The sequence below is a fragment of the Pongo abelii genome, chromosome 9 (genome assembly GCF_028885655.2).
Source record: "Pongo abelii isolate AG06213 chromosome 9, NHGRI_mPonAbe1-v2.0_pri, whole genome shotgun sequence".
NCBI classification, from domain to species: Eukaryota; Metazoa; Chordata; class Mammalia; order Primates; family Hominidae; genus Pongo; species Pongo abelii.
Genome location: NC_071994.2, coordinates 127,322,690 through 127,341,744, shown reverse-complemented (window position 1 = coordinate 127,341,744; position 19,055 = coordinate 127,322,690). Strand labels below are relative to the sequence as shown.

General features: G+C 43.0%; 2 protein-coding genes across 2 annotated transcripts; both read left to right on the top strand.

The window, feature by feature from the left end:
- Positions 1 to 2,330: 2,330 nt before the first annotated feature.
- Positions 2,331 to 3,263, top strand: LOC100449437 (olfactory receptor 10N1-like). Its single transcript, XM_002822633.1, has one exon. It carries the CDS (start codon positions 2,331 to 2,333, stop codon positions 3,261 to 3,263), a length of 933 nt encoding a protein of 310 aa, XP_002822679.1.
- Positions 3,264 to 17,787: 14,524 nt separating this feature from the next.
- LOC100449079 (putative olfactory receptor 10D4) lies at positions 17,788 to 18,723 on the top strand. Its single transcript, XM_009247194.2, is given in 1 exon segment — positions 17,788 to 18,723. A coding segment is annotated over 1 exon segment (936 nt).
- Positions 18,724 to 19,055: the final 332 nt, after the last annotated feature.

Here is a 19,055-nt window from a genome sequence, read left to right as displayed (position 1 = left end):
GGCACACATACAAACTGATTTCAGATCCAGATGATCCCCCAGAGGAAGAAGACAAAAGGATCCTGGGGTAAGGAGGTGGGGTAGTGGAGGGGAATGAAAAATACTAGCTTTCCCCCAACAAGAAACCCCAAAGGACCCCAAAATTCAAAGAACCCAATACAATAAACAGAATCTCTACAGACTTGATGCCTTAAGACAATAATAGATTGCATCAATTTCATTAATATGTTGTGATAACACTTTTCCCGATTTGATTATCACATGATCTAAGACATAGGATCTAAATCTGGTACCTAAGGTTGTGTGAATAATTTTGTCCTATTTAAGATATTGTTTACAATAACTCATTTTCACATTCTTTAGTTGTTGCTGTGAGAGAACTTTCCACTAATCATAATTTTGTTCTTTTCCTTCTCTTCAGAAAGGTCCATTTGCCTTCCTTAACTCTCCTCCAGCAAGAGGTAATTATGAGTTACAGCAATTTTGAAGATATTGAAGCCTCATCCTCTCTCTCCTAGTTCAGCAATTAGATACTCTACATTTCAATGAATATCTAAATTCCTTTTATTAGGTGTGTATCTGAAGCCAAAAGTAGGCTGACTACAACCATTTTTTGCTGGGGTTCAGAAAAAAAGACTTAAAATAGTCGAAGGACCAAAGGAATAATTCTAGAGCATTCAAAAATTTGATCTAAATAAACACACTTGTTGGGTGCTGCTACTTCTTAAATCCTAGTGATACAATGATGAGCAAGAATAAACATGATCTCTTCACAGAACTCACAGTCAGATAATATCCGTAAATTAATTTCCAACTTTTCATTCATTCATTCCTCTAACAAATATTTAAGTTCCTGCTATTCAGAAGCACTGTGACACGTGCTACAGATTCAATGACAAATTATAGCTACTACTCTCAGGGATCTGGAAGTCTAACAGAACCTGAACTTAATTCCTTCAGTACTTGCTGTGTATATACGGATGATATTGATCTATCTTACCACTTCCATATTTTTAGAGGCTAAAATTATCAATCAATAACTATTACTTATAAAGAGGATCAGAGAAATTGACCAGGAATTGTAAGTAGAGATAAGGGCAATTATTTGTTTTCATATTTGGGACTATCAAAAAAATATATAACAAAAAAGTAAAAACTGAAAACAAAAACATCCTTCTTGGATGATTCACAAGAGTTTTTGTATTCAAGCATTGTCATATCCCAGCGGCAGTTACATATTCTCAGCATATACAGTTACCTCTTTCCCTTGAAATAAAACAGTCAAATTCACAGAAGCTGTGCACAAAATGATGGGTGTCATGGGCAGGGAAGAGAGGGAAATGGAGAGTTACTAATCAATGGCTCTAAAGTTTTAGTAATGCAAGATGAGTCTAGAGATCTGCTGTACAATATTGTCCCTATATTGTTAATAATAATATTGTATTCTATACTGAAAATCTGGTAAGAGAGTACTTCTCATGTTAAGTGCTCTTACACAACAAAATAATAAAAAAAATTTTAAAGATAAAAACACACAAAAAGCTTCAGAATTGAAATATTTTAGTTTCATTATTTTAAGGATTCAAAAATTCCAATTGTTAGCAAAGATTAAATATTTCATATCTGCATCTTTATATATGATGTGACTTCACTAAAACCTAAAACTAGGATATAATAATATATCTCAGCTGCCAATCTCAAAGCAATTTAAAACCTCAGAGTAATAACCAAATTAGTCACTGTTAGTTTCTTTTCAGACAAATGAATATTTCCAAATAAGAACATGCCAAAAATAAAAAGTTTATCTATAATTAGAAGGATACTAACACAACCCAAATCTTAATGCTCATTGCATTGTATCTCAATCCATCATTCTTATTAGACGTGTCAATGACCAAATTGACTTTTGGTGAATAATTAGGGCATCTGATCACATCTCTGAGTAACTGTAGAAATATTCTGAAGAGGAATCAGGAGGATCTGACTTGCAAGTTGGTCTTTTTAGGGCATTCTTTATTGTATAATTGGTTGTGGACATTAATTATGTTCTCTGTTCTCTTAGCTCATCCAACATTTCACCATATTAATGTTTCATTTTGTTTTGTGTCTATATTCATGAAGGAATATATCTCAAGATATGAAGGCATATACACGCTTTACTAATCCCTAAATGTCTTTGGAATAATTTCTAATTCTTAATTTCAACATCAACTTAATGTTTAAACAAAAATTGGTGCCAATGAATGTATTGGTATTGGGTTTATCCCAATCAGCCTCCACATTCATATTTTCACATATTTTGTGAAAACCCAGACTACCCTTCCATGAACATGAGGAATCACACATTGCTGAATGAGTTCATTCTACAGGGAATACCTCAGACAGAGGGACTGGAGGCTGTACTCTGTGCTGTCTTCTCATTCATCTACCTCTTCACCCTACTTGGAAATTTACTCATCCTTACAGCGATTGTTTCTTCCTCTACCCTTCACACTCCTATGTATTTCTTCTTGGGACTCCTGTCTACTTTTGACATATTGTTCCCACCTGTAACATGTCCCAAGATGCTATTGTATCTCTCTGGCCAGAGCCCAGTCATTTCTTTTAAGGGATGTGCTTTACAGCTCTTCTTCTATCACTTGCTGGGTTCTGCTGAAGGCTGCCTCTATTCTGTGATGTCTTATGATCGCTTTGTTGCCATATGTCACCCACTGAGATGTATGCTCATCATGAAGCCTGGAGTCTGTTTCAGCTTGGTTGTGGTGGCCGGGTTGGTGGGTTGTCTTCACGCCACCATTCTGACCTCCTTTACCTTTCTGTTGTCCTACTGTGGCCCTAATCAGGTGGACTACTTCTACTGTGACATTCCTGCTGTTTTACCCGTGGCTTGTACTGACAGTGCCCTGGTCCAGAGGGTGGGTTCCATAAATATTGGCTTTCTGGCTTTAACACTTTTGATCAGTGTCTGCGTCTGCTACACTCGCACTGGGATTGCCATCTTGAGAATCTGCTCATCAGAGGGCAGGCAGAAAGCCTTCTCCACCTGCAGTGCTCACCTCATTGCAATCCTCTGTGCCTATGGACCTGTAATCATCATCTATCTGAAGTCCACATCCAACCCCTTGCTTGGTGCCATGGTGCAAATATTAAATAATGTTGTCTCACCCATGCTGAACTCGTTAATCTATTCCTTAAGGAACAAGGAAGTGAAAAGGTCCCTGAAAAGAGTATTCCAAAATGTTTTACTTACTGTTTGTGAATAAATTATGAGTTATTATTGGGAATAAATGTCATAATTAACATTATTCTTTGTCTCTTAGTTCTGGATAAGGAATCCAAAGGGCATAGGAAGCACTTGGAGATAGATTTCTTGTCCCTATAATAGGTAGCCAATATTTCCTGGTTGAGGATAAATATCTGTAGCAGTCCAAGAAGCACCCTTCAATAGTTCCTCTCTGTCCAAATCAACATTCAATTTTACCTTATTTTTTTGCTCCAATTAAAATGTAATTGTTCCCCTTTTCTGCCTATAAGAATTTCAGTTCTTCCACCTTGTGAAGAAGAATATTAACTAACATTCATAGAGCATGATGTGTCTTCTGGGCATTGTGATGAACATTTCACATACATCATCTTATTAAATCTTCACATCACCCCTATAAAGTAGATTTCACATAATGTAGAAAAGAGTTTTGAGGATTAAATATTTCAAATAATGAACCCACGGTTACACATTAAGCAGCAAATCAGACCTCAAACTCAGCTCCTGTTAACTCCAAATCACCTCCCTGCTATAGATTCCTGTACCACATAGCTACCCTAAGTGACCTGCTTGGCAATTTACTCATCCTAATTACCTCTCTCCAGAGCTCACAATACAAAGAAGTTGTCTGATAAATAACTGGTAATATAAGTACTGACAGAGGTTATGTCTATGTACAGTCAGCCCTCAATATTCATGGGTTCTGCCTTTGTGAATTCAACCACTGCGGATCAAAAATATTCAGAAAATAAATTTTACAAAGTTCCAAAAAGCAAAACTTGAATTTGCCTCACTTGAGTACTACATTGAATTCATGTGCATGAAATGGTGGTAGGCAATGTATTAAGTATTATAAGTAATCTAGAGATGATTTAAAGTATACAGGAGGATGTACATAGGTTATACGCAAACACTACACCATTTTAAATAACGGACATGAGTATACTTGGATTGTGGTGTTTACGGGGATCCTAAAACCAATCCTCTGAGGATACTGAAGGACGACTGTATTGACTTTATTATTATCTCCACTTGCTCTATTCTACTACCCAATGTTCCCACCTGTAGATGGTGGCACTGAGATACAGCAATAAGTGTCTTCCTTGTGTACTACATTCAGTTATGCTAAAGCCAGCCCTAGACCCAAGCCCTCTTAAGTCCTACTGTGTCATGGTTTTCCTACTGCATCACGCTGCAATATGTCAAAATACTCTTTAGTGTAAACGCAGGGGAAGTCTTTCCATCCAGTGTTGTTGAAGAGAAGATGGTCTAATTATGGGGCTTAATTAGCATGCTCATTTGATTCTCCCAACAAGTTACATTTTGTAATTTAACTACCAACGAGACTGGAGTTGATAACTGTTTCTCAATTTTCTCAGAATCTAAAGTGAAAGAAACGGTACTATTAATTGGGGATCCCACAGACACGCCAGCTCCTAGTTTCCATGACATTTTAGTTATTTGTAGTTTTTCTATTCCATTTATAGTCCCCAAAGTTCCCTTCATATTTGAAACCAGTAAACAAAAACAAGTAAAAATCTCTAATAAAAATGCTTACTTTACAAATAGCGTGAAGCAAAAAGGATAAAATGAAGCTCCTTCAAGCATAGTTAAATGGTTTTAGTGCAATAGGAGGATTCCATGGCTCCTCCTAACTTGATTGGCAAAAATCCAAGATGTCATAGTATCTTATTCCCACACTTTGGAGATGCCTATCAGAGATGATATGCTGGATTCAAATAACCCTAGTGTTAGTTTGCTGTTCTACTAATGCAGGATATTTGTAGAAGAATCTACATGTCATGATATCTGGTAAAGCCTGAATAGTGTTTAGGAACAGATGTTCAACACACCGATACTTCTATAATAGATTTCTTTTCTAGACAATGGAAAGTTTCATAAAAGTAAGGATTATGTGTGTCTTGCTCACCATTGTATCCATACGACATAGCCCAGTGACATAGTAAGCTTCCAGTGTAGGTTTGCTGAATGAATGAATGGATACCTCTTTACCCATTCAAATTGTGATGCAATTGTATATTTATTGATACAGAGGAACATGTGTGAAATAATTAAGATACAGAATAATATTATGTCTGAATTTAAATATATATTCATGTTTAGGTAAAACTGATGATATATAAAAGACAAAATCTGAATGACCAACTTTTTGGCTCTTTCTAAATTAGTCTTGCAATGACTGGCACTGAAAACAGAAACTTTAACTGTTTAAATCTTTCCTATATCTAAAAGCACACAACATGAGATTTTATTTAAAACACGTGCGCACACATACATAAACACACACAGACACACACAATCACTTTTTAAAATCTTACCTCATTAACAACAACAGCAACAAAACCAAATAACCTGATTGAAAAATGGGTAATGGACTTAAGTAGACATTTATCCAAAGAAGAGACACAAATGGTGAATAAGCATATGGAAAGATGTTCAATACCACTAAGCATTAAGGAAATGCAAATTAAAGCCACAATGACATATCACTTCAATAAGGATGGCTACTATTTTAAAAATTACAATAGTAATAAGCTTTGGCTATGATGTGAGAAATTGGAACACTTGTACACTAATGACGAGAATGTAAAATGGTGCAGTATTTTCCTTTTTTTTTTTTTTTGAGACCAAGTCTCGCTCTGTCACCCAGGCTGGAGTGCAGTGGCGCAGTCTCGGCTCAGTGCCAGCTCCGCCTCCCGGGTTCATGCCATTCTCCTGCCTCAGCCTCCCAAGTAGCTGGGACTACAGGCGCTTGCCACAACGCCCGGCTAATTTTTTGTATTTTTAGTAGAGACGGGGTTTCACCGTATTAGCCAGGATGATCTCGATCTCCTGACCTCGTGATCCCCCTGCCTCGGCCTCCCAAGGTGCTGGGATTACAGGCTTGAGCCACCACCTATGATCCAGCAATTCCAGCTGTTGGTATACATACAAAAGAAATAAAAGCAGGGTCTTGAAGATACATTTGTACACCCACATTCCTAGCAGCATTAATCACAATAGGCAAGAGTTGAAAGCAACCCAGTATTCATTCAATGAATGGATACACTAAATGTGGTATATACACACAACAAAACATTATCCAGACTTAAAAAGAAAGGAAGTTCTGACACATGCCACAACATGGATAAGCCTCAAGGACATTATGCTAAGTGAAATAAGCCAGTTACAAAAAGACTATTTAAATCCAGTAATATGAGGTATCTAGGGTAGTCACATTCATGGAAAAAGAAACTAGAATGTTGGTTCCCAGGAGCCACAGATGTGGGAAGGCAATGGAGAAGTTGTTTAATGGTTATAGAGTTTCAGTTCTGCAAGATGAAAAAGTCCAGGAGATTAGTTGAGCAACAATGTAAATAGTCGAGCAACAATGTAAATATACTTAACACTACAGTACTATATATTTCAAAATGGTTAAGATGTTAAATTGTATGCTTTGTGTATTTTACCACAATTTTCTTTTTCTGAGAGAGAATCTTGCTCTGTTACCCAGGCTGGAGTGCAGTGGTGCAATCATGGTTCACTATAGCCTGGACTTCCCCACTCAAGAGATCCTCCCACCTCAGCCTCCAGAGTATCTGGGACTATAGGTGTGCACCCCACACCCAGCCAATTTTTGAAATTTCTTTTAGCAATGAGATCTCATTATGTTGCCCCCAGGCTGGTCTCAAACTCCTGGGATAAAGGGATCCTCTCATATTGACCTCTCAAAGTACTGGGCTTACAGACGTGAGCCACCACACCTGGCCTACATTTTTTTTAAAGGTTGCTTATGCAGTTTTCGCACATTCTGTGGCTTATTAGTTATCTCCTTTTTCCTATAACTACATCTACTGTAGTTGAACCCTCTCAAATCACTGTTTCTTTATTTTTTATACCTCCACTTGGTGTGGGCAGAGAAAGTTTGAGAAGGTAGTCTAAGGTAGATTTTCAGAAGATCTGCCTAGAGTAATAATTGTAAGTCACCATTCATTGAGCTCTTATTCCTCACCAGGCACTGTGTAATTACTTTTTATATATTATCTAATGTAACTTACATATGAGTTCTGTGAGATCATTTTACAGAAGATGAAATGAGATTTAGGGATGTTAGGTAATTTTCTTTAAGCCACACAATTAGTTTGTGGATGTGACTGGGAATCTGTTTCAGATCTTCATGCAGCTCTGCACAATACAGCACATTTGATGAAACTTTAGAAATAAACATTTGGCCTTCCACACCCCCCTCAAAAAAAAACTTACCCCAACTTTTTTTTTCCCTTTCAATCTCTCAGATGCGTGAAAGCTCATCTGAGAGAAAACTCATTTGTAATAAAATATTCTAATCCCACAGAGTGGGGTGCGATCATGCTCATTCTTATCTTGTTACTATCCTCTCTTGGTTCTAATCCTCTGGGTATTCCCAGACGATACCTGTGTGGGGCTTTACCTGATAATTAGAGTTAAAGTATGGTTCGTAGTGCACATTCAGGTATAGAAATGTAAGCAGAAAATGTAGCTTTGTTCTGACATTGTCACACGAGGCTAAAGCAGGGCCTTAATCCACACACATTCCCCGCAGCATTTCTTTGCCCTAGTGCCTATCTTTCCTCTTTTTTTCCTGACCAAATATCTCAAAATTCTATAGCCCAGTGATCTTCCTTATTTGTCTCCCTGAAGGTGCTCTTGCCCCCCACAACTGCTCTCCTGACTGTAGTTAGAATTATCTTTCACATTCTCTCTTCCACAATGTACCGAAACTCAATGCTGCTTAAAACTGTCTTACATATTCTTAAGCCTCCTAATGTAGAGACTGCAATCTTTAAAGAGCAGAGCCTTTAGTCATCATTTGCTTTTCTGCCTCTCAAGCTTTATCTCAATTTTTTTCCTCTCTTTGCTCAAGTTCTTCAAATATACTTTACATCTTTCCAATGAAGGCTTTGCACATGCTATTACCCCCGCCTAGAAAGGTTTTCACTTTCAGATCTCAGCTGGGATAACATTTTCTCAGGGAAGTCCTCTTCTACCTTCAAGGAACATCAGTTAGCCATATAAGTCATGATGTGAATACATATTTAATTTACTGATATGAAAGAGGAACATGAGTAGGATACAAATACTCTACCATGATAGCTTTTCAATCCAAGCACTTCTTCCTAGCCCTTACCACCTTAAATAATTATCATTTATACATGTAGGATTATTTGAGCAATGCCTCTCTTCTTCTACTAGACTGTAAGCTCATTGAGGACAGAGACCATGGCTAGTTCCTGTTCACCAGAACATGGCTGTTTTTGTGTATGATGGTAGCTCTAATAAATTTTTGATGTAATAAAGGCTAAAATGACCTCAATAAAATCTCTAATTTGTTCACGTAAACTTTTCTCCTCTTGTAGCCTTTTCTTGCCTTTGCCTTTGCTTAGCTTCTTATCTGCTTCAGATGTCTTAAACATTATTATAATTAGTTCTAAATTACTAAAATCCTTCCCTCCATCATGTCTTCCTGCCTAGTCTTCAGTGAGCTCACCTGCCTGTTCCATTCATACACCCACCCTGTTACGCTCTTTTAGAGAAAAATCACAAACCAAGCAGGTCAGCAATTCTACAAATTTATTATCGTCTACCTCTAGTGTTTGCTAGCAGTTTTAATACTTTTCCTCTACAGTATTGATCCTATTTCTTACTGGAATGACTATTCATGAGTTTGGGGTCTCAAACTTCTACTTAACTTTTAGGCTCTCACTCACAAAGAATGAAAATTGAAATCACCAGCAAATGGAGAATGAAAAGATCAGCAAGATCTCAATATTCCCAGTCACGAAGTTCTCTGGGAAATTGAGCGGAAAATGTGGCTTAATCCAAACCTAAGTGGAGACCCTCCTTTCTAGGCTGAATTGGAGACAGCAGGACCTGCGGCCCAAGAGCTACCTGATTTATTGCACCTGTCACAGCGGGACAGCTGAAGCCAGGAGAGACGGGAAGAATGATGGTGTCCCCGATAGTTCTCTGTGATCTTTACCCTTTCTCTGTCCCATATGGAGAGCCTAGGTCAAGTACACCATGTCATCATTTAGTTGTCTATATGACGTTTACTATCGCGCACAGTGCTGTATGCATTGCAAGGCCTTGTGAATGAATATTAGTTTTTAAAAAATTAAATTTCCTACTGGATAATTTTTTTTTACATGATAACTTTCCTAACGTAACCTTCATCTGTTGAAGAAAATTGGAATCCTGAGTACATGGTTTTGCTGTGTAAAATTAAATGAAACGAAAATTTAAAAATTTCTATTTCTTTGCAATCAGTATATTGAAGGGATATCTGCTTGCTCATGTTCATTGCAGCACTATTCACAATAGCCAATCTTTCAATCTGCAAGTGCCCATGAGTGGATTAATAAATACAAAAATTGTGGTATATCTACATAATGGAATATGATTCAGCCTTTTTTTTTCTTTTTTCTTTTTTTTTTTTTTTTTTTCTGAGACGGAGTCTCACTCTGTCACCCAGGCTGGTGTGCAGTGGCGTGATCTTGGCTCACTGCAACCTCCACCTCCTGGGTTCAAGCAATTCTTCTGCCCTAGCCTCCTGAGTAGCTGGGACTACAGGCACATGCCACCACGCCCGGCTAATTTTTGTATTTTTAGTAGAGACGGGGTTTCACCATGTTGGCCAGGATGGTCTCGATCTCCTGACGTCTTGATCTGCCCACCTTGGCCTCCCAAAGTGCTGGGATTACAGGCGTAAGCCACCGCGCCCGGCCCATTCAGCCTTTAAGAAGAAGGAAATCCTGTCATTTGTGACAGTGTAGATGAAACTGAACGATATTATGCGAAGTGAAATAAGTCAGGTACAGAAAGACAAATACCACATGATCTCAGTTGTAAGTGGAGACTAAAAAAGCGAAATTCGTAGAAACAGAAGAGTAGAATGATATAATAGTTATCGGGTGGGATGGGGCAGATGTTGGTGAAAGATACAAAATTTCAGTTAAACCAAAGGAATAAGTTCAAGATATCTAATGTACAACGTGGTGATTATAGTTAATAATGTGTCCTTAAAAGTTGCTAAGAGAATAGATTTTAAGTGTTCTTACCCAAAAAAGTATGTGAGATAGATAATACCTGTTAATTAGCTTGATTCAGCCATTCCACAATGTATACATATTTCAAACCATTATGTTGTACACCATACGTATATACCAGTTTTATTTGTCAATTAAAATAAAGCTAAATTTTATTAAATATAAATATTTAACATGCTCAAGACACATATAGAATCTATGTTTAACATGAAAATTGATCAAACATTGAACCTTTGCTTTAAAATGCAGACAAAATACAACTTGCAATGACACTTTTGTTGCTTATGATAATTGAACTGTAAGCAGTAATAAGAAAACTTTTTTTTTTTTTTTTTTTTTAGACAGAGTTTTGCTCTTGTTGCCCAGGCTGGAGTGCAGTGGCGCCATCTCTGCTCACTGCAACCTCCACCTCCCGGGTGCAAGCAATTCTCCTGTCCAGCTTCCTATGTAGCTGGGATTACAGGCATATGCCATTACACCCAGCTAATTTTTGTATTTTTAGTAGAGACGGGGTTTCACCATGTTGGCCAGGCTTATCTTGAACTCCTGACCTCAGGTAATCCACCCTCCTTGGCCTCCCAAAGTGCTCGGATTACAAGCCACCGTGACCGACCAGAAAACATTTTAGTTACTGTATTGAAGTCTTTCCTGCCGTGATCTGATCACTATTTCTTCTGTAACAGGTATTGTCACTGAGAACATTTGACCTTTGGGGATGTAGAACATGAGTGTTTACTGTGACCATCCCATTAATTTAGCACGTGCCATTTTTATTCTAAAACATTCTATTTGGAGATCTAAAATAGTCCATGGCATTTGACTTCCCTGAATACATTTTTTACCAGACCAGTAAATTTCATGAGATGTTACTTGCTAGTTAAAAGTTTACTTCCTCTTTTTTTGTACAAAATATTTTTTCAAGTTAGTCATGTTTCAAAACATTAAAGATAATCAAAGATAAATAGAATGGCAGAATTATTGAATTTTCTACTCTTTTGTCATCTGCTAGATGTGCAGCAAAACAGTTTTCTTTTCATATAAAAATTCCAGATGTATTTGGAATAGTGCAACTACCTAAACATTCCTTAAACACTGAAACTTTATGGCCAAAATCCTAAAGAAGACACTAAATCTAAACTCCCTCCAAGTTAAGAAAGTGATTTAACTTCTTTGACCCTTACTTTCCTCATCTGTAGAGGACTTCACCAGAGTTTTGAGGTTTAAGTAAAACTGTAAAATATATTTTTCTTCCAGATAGATTATACGTTTTTTGAGCAGAGAGACAATGTCTAACCCACTTCACCTACCCACAACCTTTCTCTCTCCTGGCAAATAATCAATGCTGACAGATGATTGGCACTCAACATTTGTTAAAGTAAATGTATATATAAATAAACAAATGAAAGAATGTATTCAATGAGGAAGTCTGTATTCCACCTCAACCCCTAATATGTATTGAGTATTGAAAGTATTTAACTCAGAAGCTTTAATAGATGTCAAGTAGTATAAGGACAGATACTTCAAGTGATAGCTTAACATTATGTTTGAACTCCCGGCATATTTCTTCCATCTTTCTTCTGGCAATAGCCCCTTTCACTCCCTGCTGGAGAACTGCCCATCTCCATCCCACCGTAGCCTGTACCCTGCTCACAGAGATAGGCGTGTGACCCAGCCAAGGAAGTCAGATTCGAATCTTGGGGTGAGGCACACAGAAGCAAAGGCAGCTGAAGTAGAACAAGCTGATGGCGGTGCCCTGAGGCTGCTCCATGAATTCTAACAGCTAAGGTCCCTCCAGCTGCCCTACTTCCCACCCTTCCTGAGCCTAGTTTTCCATTAGTTTCTTTAGTTCTCTAAGCTACCCCAGTTACTGTTGCTTGCAATAGTCAATCCTGTCAATACTATGTAGGAAAATAAGGTATAATTTATTTATAAAAAAATAGTATATACACATGAAAAGCAGTAAATATAAAAATACACCATAAATATGTGTGATATATGTGTCAAAGGAATGTTTAAAAATATTCTTCCACAGAAGTATATTTTACAAAGGAAATTATAATAATCAGGCTCTCTCTCTCTCTCTCTTTCTCTTTTTTTTTTTTTCATTTTTGAATTGCTTTTATTGTCAACTTACGGGCATCTTAAGAAAGCAAAAATAAAGTCCTGGGTTTCACTACCATTTTAACCAGAAGTCCCCTTGAACAATATGACCACTTGAGCCAAATGTTTGACTACTGAGTAACATCAAAGTGCTTGTATCTAGGGACTACTTTTTCCCTGTTCCAGCAATAAAATACTATTTCTGCCCCTTCATTTTTTTTTTTTTTTTTTTTTTGGCTTTTTTATTTATTTATTTATTTATTTTTTTTTTTAATTTATGAAGTATTTATTGATGATTCTTGGGTGTTTCTCGGAGAGGGGGATATGGGAGGGTCATAGGATAATAGTGGAGAGAAGGTCAGGAGATAAACACATGAACAAAGGTCTCTGGTTTTCCTAGGCAGAGGACCCTGCGGCCTTCTGCAGTGTTTGTGCCCCTGGGTACTGGAGATTAGGGAGTGGTGATGACTCTTAAAGAGCATGCTGCCTTCAAGCATCTGTTTAACAAAGTACATCTTGCACCGCCCTTAATCCATTTAACCCTGAGTTGACACAGCATATGTTTCAGAGAGCATGGGGCTGGGGGAAAGGCCATAGATCAACAGCATCCCAAGGCAGAAGAATTTCTCCTAGTCAGAACAAAATGGAATCTCCTATGCCCACCCCTTTCTACACAGACACAGCAACAATCTGATCTCTCCTTCCTTTCCCCACACTTCCCCCCCTCTTCCTTTCAACAAAACCGCCATCGTCCTCATGGCCGGCTCCCGATGGTCGCTGTCTCTTCGGAGCTGTTGGGTACACCTCCCAGACAGGGCGGCCGGGCAGAGGCGCTCCTCGCTTCCCAGACGGGGCCGCCCAGGCAGAGGCGCTCCTCGCTTCCCAGACCAGGCCGCCCGGGCAGAGGCGCTCCTCACTTCCCAGACGGGGCCGCCCGGGCAGAGGCGCTCCTCACTTCCTCCCAGACCGGGTGGCAGCCGGGCAGAGGCGCTCCTCACCTCCCAGACGGGGCGGCCGGGCAGAGGCGCTCCTCACTTCCCAGAGGGGGCAGCCGGGCAGAGGCTCTCCTCACTTCCCAGACCGGACGGCCGGGCAGAGGCGCTCCTCACTTCCCAGATGGGGCGGCCGGGCAGAGACGCTCCTCACTTCCTCCCAGACGGGGTGGCGGCCGGGCAGAGGCGCTCCTCACCTCCCAGACAGGGCGGCCGGGCAGAGGCGCTCCTCACTTCCCAGACTGGGCGGCCTGGCAGAGGCGCTCCTCACTTCCCAGACTGGGCGGCCGGGCAGAGGCGCTCCTCACTTCCCAGACTGGGCGGCCGGGCAGAGGCGCTCCTCACCTCCTAGACGGGGTGGCCAGGCAGAGGCGCTCCTCACTTCCCAGACGGTGTGGCGGCTGGGCAGAGGCGCTCCTCCCTTCCCAGATGGGGCAGCCAGGCAGAGGCGCTCCTCACTTCCCCCCAGACGGGGTGGCGGCCAGGCAGAGGCGCTCCTCACTTCCCAGAGGGGGCGGCCGGGCAGAGGTGCTCCTCACTTCCTCCCAGACGGTGTGGCGGCTGGGCAGAGGCACTCCTCACCTCCCAGACGGGGCGGCCGGGCAGAGGTGCTCCTCATCTCCCAGACGGGGCGGCCGGGCAGAGGTGCTCCTCACTTCCCCCCAGACGGGGTGACGGCCGGGCAGAGGCACTCCTCACCTCCCAGACGGGGCGGCCGGACAGAGGCGCTCCTCACTTCCCATACGGGGTGGCAGCCGGGCAGAGGCGCTCCTCATCTCCCAGACGGGGCGGCCGGGCAGAGGTGCTCCTCACTTCCCCCCAGACGGGGTGGCGGCCGGGCAGAGGCGCTCCTCATCTCCCAGACGGGGCGGCCGGGCAGAGGTGCTCCTCACTTCCCCCCAGACGGGGTGACGGCCGGGCAGAGGCACTCCTCACCTCCCAGACGGGGCGGCCGGACAGAGGCGCTCCTCACTTCCCATACGGGGTGGCAGCCGGGCAGAGGCGCTCCTCACTTCCCAGATGGGGCAGCCGGGCAGAGGCGCTCCTCACTTCCTCCCAGATGGGGTGGCGGCCGGGCAGAGGCGCTCCTCACTTCCCAGACGGGGCGGCCGGGCAGAGGTGCTCCTCACTTCCTCCCAGACGGGGTGGCGGCCGGGCAGAGGCGCTCCTCACCTCCCAGACGGGGTGGCCGGGCAGAGGCGCTCCTCCCTTCCCAGACGGAGTGGCCAGGCAGAGGCGCTCCTCACCTCCCAGAGTGGGCGGCCAGGCAGAGGCGCTCCTCACTTCCCAGAGTGGGCGGCCGGGCAGAGGCGCTCCTCACTTCCCATAGGGAGTGGCAGCCAGGCAGAGGCGCTCCTCACTTCCCAGATGGGGCAGCTGGGCAGAGGTGCTCCTCACTTCCTCCCAGACGGGGTGGCGGCCAGGCAGAGGCGCTCCTCACCTCCCAGACGGGGCGGCCGGGCAGAGGCGCTCCTCACCTCCCAGACGGGGCGGCTGGGCAGAGGCGCTCCTCACCTCCCAGAAGGGGCGGCTGGGCAGAGGCGCTCCTCACTTCCCATATGGGGTGGCAGCCGGGCAGAGGCGCTCCTCACTTCCCAGACAGGGTGGCGGCCAGGCAGAGGCGCTCCTCACCTCCCAGATGGGGCAACCGGGCAGAGGCGCTCCTCACTTCCTCCCAGACGGGGTGGCGGCCAGGCAGAGGCGCTCCTCACCTCCCAGACGGGGCGGCCGGGCAGAGGTGCTCCTCATCTCCCAGACGGGGCAGCCGGGCAGAGGTGCTCCTCACTTCCTCCCAGACGGGGTGGCGGCCGGGCAGAGGCACTCCTCACCTCCCAGACGGGGCGGCCGGGCAGAGGCGCTCCTCACTTCCTCCCAGACGGGGTGGCGGCCGGGCAGAGGCGCTCCTCACCTCCCAGAAGGGGTGGCCAGGCAGAGGCGCTCCTCACCTCCCAGACGGGGCGGCCGGGCAGAGGTGCTCCTCATCTCCCAGACGGGGCAGCCGGGCAGAGGCGCTCCTCCCTTCCTCCCAGACGGGGTGGCAGCCGGGCAGAGGCGCTCCTCACATCCCAGACGATGGGCGGCCGGGCAGAGGCGCTCCTCACTTCCCAGATAGGGCGGCCGGGCAGAGGGGTTCCTCACATCCCAGACGATGGGCGGCCAGGCAGAGATGCTCCTCACTTTCTAGACGGGGTGGCGGCGGGGCAGAGGCTGTAATCTTAGCACTTTAAGCGGCCAGGCAGAGATGCTCCTCACTTTCTAGACGGGGTGGTGGCGGGGCAGAGGCTGTAATCTTAGCACTTTAAGAGGCCAAGGCAGGAGGCTGGTAGGTGGAGGTTGCAGCGAGCCGAGATCACACCACTGCACTCCAGCCTGAGCACCATTGAGCATTGAGTTAGCGAGACTCCGTCTGCAATCCCAGCACCTCGGGAGGCCGAGGCAGGCAGATCACTCGAGGCCAGGAGCTGGAGACCAGCCCGGTCAACACGGCGAAACCCCGTCTCCACCAAAAATACAAAAACCATTCAGGCGTGGCGGCGCGCGCCTGCAATCCCAGGCACTCGGCAGGCCGAGGCAGGAGAGTCACCGGAGCCCGAGGCAGGGAGGTTGCAGCGAGCCGGATCATGGCAGTACAATCCAGCTTCGGTAACAGCGGGAGACCGAAAAAAGAAGGAGAGGGAGACCGAAGAGGGAGAGGGAGAGGGAGAGGGAGAGGGAGAGGGAGAGGGAGAGGGCCTCTCTCTTTCTCTCTCTCTCCCTCTCTCTCTTCTCTTCTCTCATTCATTTCTAAGGTGTAATTATACAAAGTAGTTAATTGCTCCCTTGCTTAAAAAGTTCCTTAAGTTGAGGGATTAATACCCCAGGGAATACCAAGGTTATTTAAAACGTCCTGTATTGAGGAATGATTGCAGTTCCTGGAGTTAGACAGGAAATTACTGCAAGGCAGCTGATGCATATTTAGATTTGTGGCATTCTATTTGAAAGTGATTGAAAAAACAAAAAGAATTCAAGTCACCTACTTGTAGACTCTAGGCTGATGGGGATTTAGGCACGAACCTTCCTTCTGCTGGGGAAGGAAAGGAGGACAACACTCACAAGTAGCAGCCAATTATGTTCCCTGTTTGCCACATAAGTGCACACATTTTGCCCTTCACTTTTTATCTTGGCTTTCACTGTCTTCCTCCCTTCACAATCTCCAGGAAAAATGAGAGAGAGAGAGAGAGAGAAGGAAAGAGAGAGAGAGAGAGAGAGAAAGGGAATCATCTTAGGTAATAGAATATACGGGCTGATCTATAATTTATAGATCTTACCTCCAAAAAAAATTAAAACAAGTAGAAAAATATATTAGCTTTTTTTTAAGTATGAAACTTGGGAAGGAGTCTTTACTACTGCTACCCCTGTACCTTCTGCTGCCACAAAATTAGGATGTGGCTTAACTTGGGTCTGGTTAGACAATTACAGACTTTGGAGATAGAAATGAAGTCTACCGGTTACTCAAGTGCACTGAATTCAGGTGACTGCAGAGGATAAGGAACTTGTTATTGTAATTTTCTGTTCATTAAGAGCTATCTGAGATCCTTCTTCTCACTGTTGACCCTCATGGCCAGGGAGACAATGAGGGAAAGATACTTTATATTTTGTATATGTCTTACAGAATTATAAATAACTTTTGGAGAGTTACTGTAACAAAATTTTCTTAGATGAATATAAGAAATTTGGATGAGACCTTGTTTGTTATAAAGACATTAAGTATTTACATTTGTCCTTTTAGAGCATATGTAATTTATGCTATTTAATGGTAAATATGGAGAATGGCAGCTACAAGACTAGTCGTGCAAGGCTTCTTGGTAAAATTATTAAATGAGAGGCATCTGCAATTAGAAACTGCACTGCAGTCTTCTAAGTGGGAGCTAAACAATGGGCACACGTGAACGTAAAGAGTGGAATGACTCTAAAAGTCGATTTGGGTGGGAGGGGGTGGTGAGGGAAGAAAAATTACCTATTGGGTGCAACGTACACCATTTGGGTGATGACTATGCTATAAACCCAGGCTTCAGTATTTGGCAATATACCCATGTAACAAAATATATCACAAAAATGCACTTGTGCCTCTTAAATCTGTAAAAATAAAAAGTTACAAACAAGAAAAGAAACCTCTGCAGAATGATATCCAGTACAGAGCAAAGCAGGCAGATCAAGATGATTCTACCAGGAAGCATTCCTCTGTAACTATCTAGATCTCTTGCTTCTTTTCCATTTCATTGATCTAAACACAGGTAATTTACATGCATATTAAATTTAACTACATATTTCTTTTCACAGACACCCAAGAGTTGATGCCTCCCCAAGAATGAGAAATCACACAATGGTGACTGAATTCATCCTTCTGGGAATCCCTGAGACAGAGGGCCTAGAGACAGCCCTTTTATTCCTGTTCTCCTCATTTTATTTATGCACCCTCTTGGGAAACGTGCTTATCCTTACAGCTATCATCTCCTCCACTCGACTTCACACTACTATGTATTTTTTCTTGGGAAACCTCTCCATCTTTGACCTGAGTTTCTCTTCGACAACTGCTCCCAAGATGCTGTTCTACCTTTCAGGGAACAGCCACGCTATCTCATATGCAGGCTGCTTGTCCCAGCTTTTCTTCTACCATTTCCTAGGCTGTACCGAGTGTTTCCTCTACACAGTGATGGCCTGTGACCGCTTTGTTGCCATATGTTTTCCTTTGAGATACACGTTCATCATGAACCACAGGGTGTGCTTTACGTTGGCCACAGGGACCTGGATGAGTGGCTGTGTCCATGCCATGATCCTAACATCCCTCACCTTCCAGTTACCTTACCGTGGCTCTAACAAGGTGGGCTATTACTTCTGTGATATTCCTGCAGTGTTACCTCTAGCCTGTAAGGACACATCCTTAGCCTAGAGGGTAGGTTTTACAAATGTTGGTCTTTTGTCTCTCATTTGCTTTTTTCTCATCCTTATTTCCTATACTTGCATTGGGATTTCCATATCAAAAATCCGCTCAGCAGAGGGCAGGCAGCGGGCCTTCTCCACCTGCAGCACTCACCTCACTGCAATCCTTTGTGCTTATGGGCCAGTCATCATCATCTTTCTACAACCCAATCCCAGTGCTTTGCTTGGTGCCATAATTCAGATATTGAATAATCTGGTAACCCCAATGTTGAATCCACTAATCTATAGCCTTAGGAATAAGGATGTAAAATCAGCCCTGAGGAATGTATTTCCCAAGAAAAGCTTTGCTCTGGGAAATAAATGAGAACATTTAAAGCTTTGCTGGATTTAAGATTTTGATAACATTTTAAAGTTTGATTCTCTACTCCCTAAGAAAATTTCCCATCTGCTGCTGACAAGGCATGTTGAAATGAAATGTACTCCGAATCAATCTACTACTTAATCTCGCTCTTTTAAAATATCTGTCTGTTGGTATATTTCCCTATACTTTAGAATTAATTTTTTTTTTTACTTTTGGAGGGTTTAAAGATAGGAATAAGAAATAATGTGTAATTGCTGCACTCCAGGCTGGAGTGCAGTTGCGTGATCTTGGCTCACTGCAACCTCTGCCTCCCGGGCTCAAGTGATTCTCCTGCC

What these genes read in the sequence shown, in the direction of transcription:
- LOC100449437 (XM_002822633.1), top strand. Translation starts at nt 2,331, where the DNA reads ATGAGGAATCACACATTGCTGAATGAGTTCATTCTACAGGGAATACCT.